Raw genomic sequence first — 3,908 nt, forward strand, 5'->3', positions numbered from 1 at the left:
CTGGCTATATAATAGGGCCGTCCTGTGGATCAGCTTTCCATCTCCTTTCTAGCGAAAAATCTTGGTCCTCTCAGCTATTTCTTATATCCCCTAAATTATTTATATATATAATCTCACATGGACAGCAAACATTGTAATTATAATCTAGATTATATAATTTATACCCCTAGATTATCATAATCCTAAAAGCTGCCCAAAATATGCTTATTTCAACGATCTTTTACCATACCACTTGAATGAAATTACCCTCAATTGCCATTACAAGAACATTTTAGGGAATAAATATTCCAAACCAATAATCTAGACCTCCATTAATCTAGGTTGCCAAACACCCCACAGCTTATTGTGTCCAGCTTATTTTAATCTGGATTCTACCCATATAATCTAGATTATGTAATCTACCCAGGAAACAAACAGGGCCTTAGGAACCAAGGTGGCTTGCAATCCCATTGTCAGTGTTCTTTGATGCTGCCGCGCGAAGTATTAAGATAGTATTTGGTTCGTGCTAAGGTAATGTAAACGCAAAGGGAATCCAATTACAGTGTATTTGGTGGGGAAATGGGTGATTACCATCTTTAGTTGCACTTTGATAACGTAATCGAATTATGGTGTAGGTACTGTATTTGATTACGGTGGAGGAGGGGGTAACAAGCTTGTATAGATATTATTTAGGTAAGGAATTTGATTACAGTGTCAATTGATTACAAACAAACGCAGTGGGATTCATTACATTCAGTACATTTGAGCCAACTAAACACCATCTAAAAGCATGTCTCAACTCCTACGGTGCTCCGTGATAAATCTTGTGATTTCTGGTACAATGCTAAGTGTTGAATATGCTTTCCAATATCCAAACAGCGTTAGCAGCTTGCAAGTTGCAACATATCACTCCAACTAGGCCTGTCATTGCATTTGCCGGTAACAAGATCTGCTAGTTTCTCTCTGCACCCACTGAAACTCACGGCCAAGTATTGATGAGAGGCATACTAGCTACATACGAGATCAAGTTTCTCGAGGGAATTCATCCCTTTCAACTAGCTAGTATATAGGTATATAAATTGCAACACCAATTCTATATTCAGTACGACTCTTTGTGCTCAACTTCATGGGAACGAGCTCAAGAGAAGCGCGCTCTGCTTTTTTTTTTAAGCTCCAGTTCTGATCCCACAATAATAAAATCGAAATCATTATCCTATATGGAACTGTGTCGTGTGGGAGGCTCATTCTGAAAAACTCTCCATTCACCTCAATCTAAATAAACTCTCCATTCTCGTCATTCTAAAAGATCAACAAGTATTTCATTTGTACATAAAACTCATTCTAAAAACTTTTCATTCTCCTCACTATAAAATATCAACAAGCTAGTACTCCATTTGTAACATAAAACTTATTCTAAAAAACTTCCCATTCACCTCACTCTAAAAAACTCTCCATTCTCCTCGTTCTAAAAGATTTAAAACAAGTACTTCATTTATAACATAAAACTCATTTTAAAAAAATCTCCATTTTCCTCACTCTAATAAAGCAACAAGTACTCCATTTGTAACATAAAACTAGATCATTCAAAAAAAACCCCTAGAATACTATGACCAGAGGACGGAGAATGAAGTTGCTAACCGGTGTAGTGAAGAAGCTGGTCAGGTGAAGAAAAACAAAGCCCGAGCAAATGGTTGAGCCTGCTCAAGGAGAAAGCTAAGGAAGCAGCTCATTTATAGAGCAAATGGTTGACATTAGTACCAGCTGGTAACTTCAACCGGTACCAAATGGTTTCAATTAGTACCGGTTGATGCTACCAACCGGTACTAAATGGAATTCTCACCATTTAGTACCAGCTGAAACCACCAGCTATACTAAATGGCTTCCTGGGGAATCTAGCTGTCGGCCACGCGGTCGACGTGCCGCCATTTAGTACCAGCTGAGGCTTCAAACCGGTACTAACACCGCGCATTAGTACCGGATGAAAAAGCGTCCAATACTAATGTGTTGGATGAATGCTTAGTTTTCTAGTAGTGTACATCGAGATATCAAGTATCTCGAGGTAATTCATCCCTTTCAACTAGCTAGTATATAGGTATATAAATTGCAACACCAATTCTATATTCAGCACGACTCTTTGTGCTCAACTTCATGGGAACGAGCTCAAGAGAAGCACGCTCTGTTTTTTTTTAAGCTCCAGTTCTGATCCCACAATAATAAAATCGAAATCATTATCTATCCTATATGGAACTGTGTCGTGTGGGAGGCTCTCCATGAATACGAGATTTTTACGAGCATGAAACGAAGATTTACAGGGCAAAAGAGTAACGCATTAGACACTGTTCATTGGGAAGCACGCGGAGAAGAGATCGACTGCTCTCTCAGTACACAGGTACACCCAGCCCAAGCGGATGGTCACGGCATGCAGCGGAGCTCAGCCCCGCTTGACGGGGTCGAAGTTGGAGACGGCGACGACGGCGCCGACGATGGCGACGAGCACGACCCCGCCGGAGACGATGCTGAGGAGGAAGTTCTTGAGCGAGGGCGAGATCCCGGGCTGCGCGGCCTCCGCGACCTCCGGCAGCACCAGCGCCGCCGCCACGGCCGCCGCGGCCGCCCACTCCTTGGCCGGGTGCTGCGGCTGGCTGCTCCGCGCGGACGCCCGGACGACGGCCGCCCTGCGGGGCGAGACGACGCGGAGCGACGACGCGCTGATGCCCCCGGCGCCGCAGAGGGGCTTCCCGAGCCCCCGGGCCACGGACAGAGACGCCGCGACGGCGGTGGCGGCCATGGATCCTGGGCTCAGCACTTTGCTCTCGTGCGTCGCTGGGGTTGGTTGGTTGCTGCACGGGAAGCGGAGCGTACGTGTGATGGCAGGAGCGGCTGGCCGGGGGAGAGCGAGACGGATATGTAGATAGGGTAGGGGAGGAGGAGGTGGAGGGGGTGCCAGGTCAGCGCGCTCGGCTGACGTGGGTGGCGATGGGCTCACCAAGTGGCCAAGCAGGATAAGGTCTTATCTTTGACGGCGACCTGGTGGTGTGGCTAGCGAAGGCGTACGTACGTGAGCGTCAGGTTAGTGGGCCGCTGACTGCCGCATAATGGGCCGAACATCTGGACTTCCGTTATGGTGGTGGTTGAGAGCCGGCCTGTGGGCTCGCACGTGAAGCGGTGCTGTGTGTGTCAGTCACTGCGGTGCGCCGTGCACCATTCCAATCAGCTCATCGCCACCACCGCTACTGCCACGCCCAGTCGCCCACTACGTCGGCTGCCTCTCTGGTTGACACGGCCGCGTTACCGACAGCAAGCGCTGGCCCTGTCCAGGCCTCCATGTCCATGGTCCATGCAGTACAGTGGCGCAGTAACCACACGAGACGAGGTGGTGCGCGCGCCACACATATATATGAGGAGCTCCACGATAGGCTGCGTTGGCGTGGTCCTGAGCCACGGCGCCCCGCTTTCATCTTTCCTGCAACTACTCATACAGTAATCAGTAGCTTGCTAACATAGAGCTCCTTTGTCACATGATGGCTAGAACTCTTCCGGGTCCCTGGTTTTCCCTGGGTACGTAAAAGCCGTTTGCTCCGCGCGGCTGATCGAATAACGTGAGCTAGTGCAGATAGATCGAAGGCTCCACGCCACCGGGTTTGGTAATACTTCCACGGCTTGTTCACCGGCCGAAGCATTCATCAACCTGACCGGCGGCAGTGTCATTTTCGGTTCCAAGTCAAGGCGCCTGCTAGCTAGCATGCATGCATGGGCGCGCACCTAGCCGGCCACCGGCCAAAACAACTTTACCTTGTCTTTGGTCCCATCCCTTTTTGCGGGCTCTGTACTTTCTCCTGGCCGGGTGTGGATTCACTTTCACGTTCCGCCCACTACTTGTACAGAGCGTCTGCACGTACCACGTTGCCTCGGCGCTTAGCTCGTGCTAG

At 48.5% G+C, this 3,908-nt stretch overlaps 1 protein-coding gene across 1 annotated transcript; it reads right to left on the minus strand.

Moving 5' to 3' along the window:
* Window positions 1-2,234: 2,234 nt before the first annotated feature.
* Window positions 2,235-2,874, minus strand: LOC117835538 (uncharacterized). Its single transcript, XM_034714896.2, has one exon. It carries the CDS (start codon window positions 2,765-2,767, stop codon window positions 2,411-2,413), a length of 357 nt encoding a protein of 118 aa, XP_034570787.1. The 5' UTR covers window positions 2,768-2,874; the 3' UTR covers window positions 2,235-2,410.
* Between the last annotated feature and the right edge of the window lie 1,034 nt (window positions 2,875-3,908).

The sequence above is a fragment of the Setaria viridis genome, chromosome 9 (assembly GCF_005286985.2).
Source record: "Setaria viridis chromosome 9, Setaria_viridis_v4.0, whole genome shotgun sequence".
Taxonomy (NCBI): Eukaryota; Viridiplantae; Streptophyta; class Magnoliopsida; order Poales; family Poaceae; genus Setaria; species Setaria viridis.

Excerpts from the sequence above, each read along its gene's own strand:
- LOC117835538 (XM_034714896.2), bottom strand. The coding sequence starts at position 2,767 with ATGGCCGCCACCGCCGTCGCGGCGTCTCTGTCCGTGGCCCGGGGGCTC.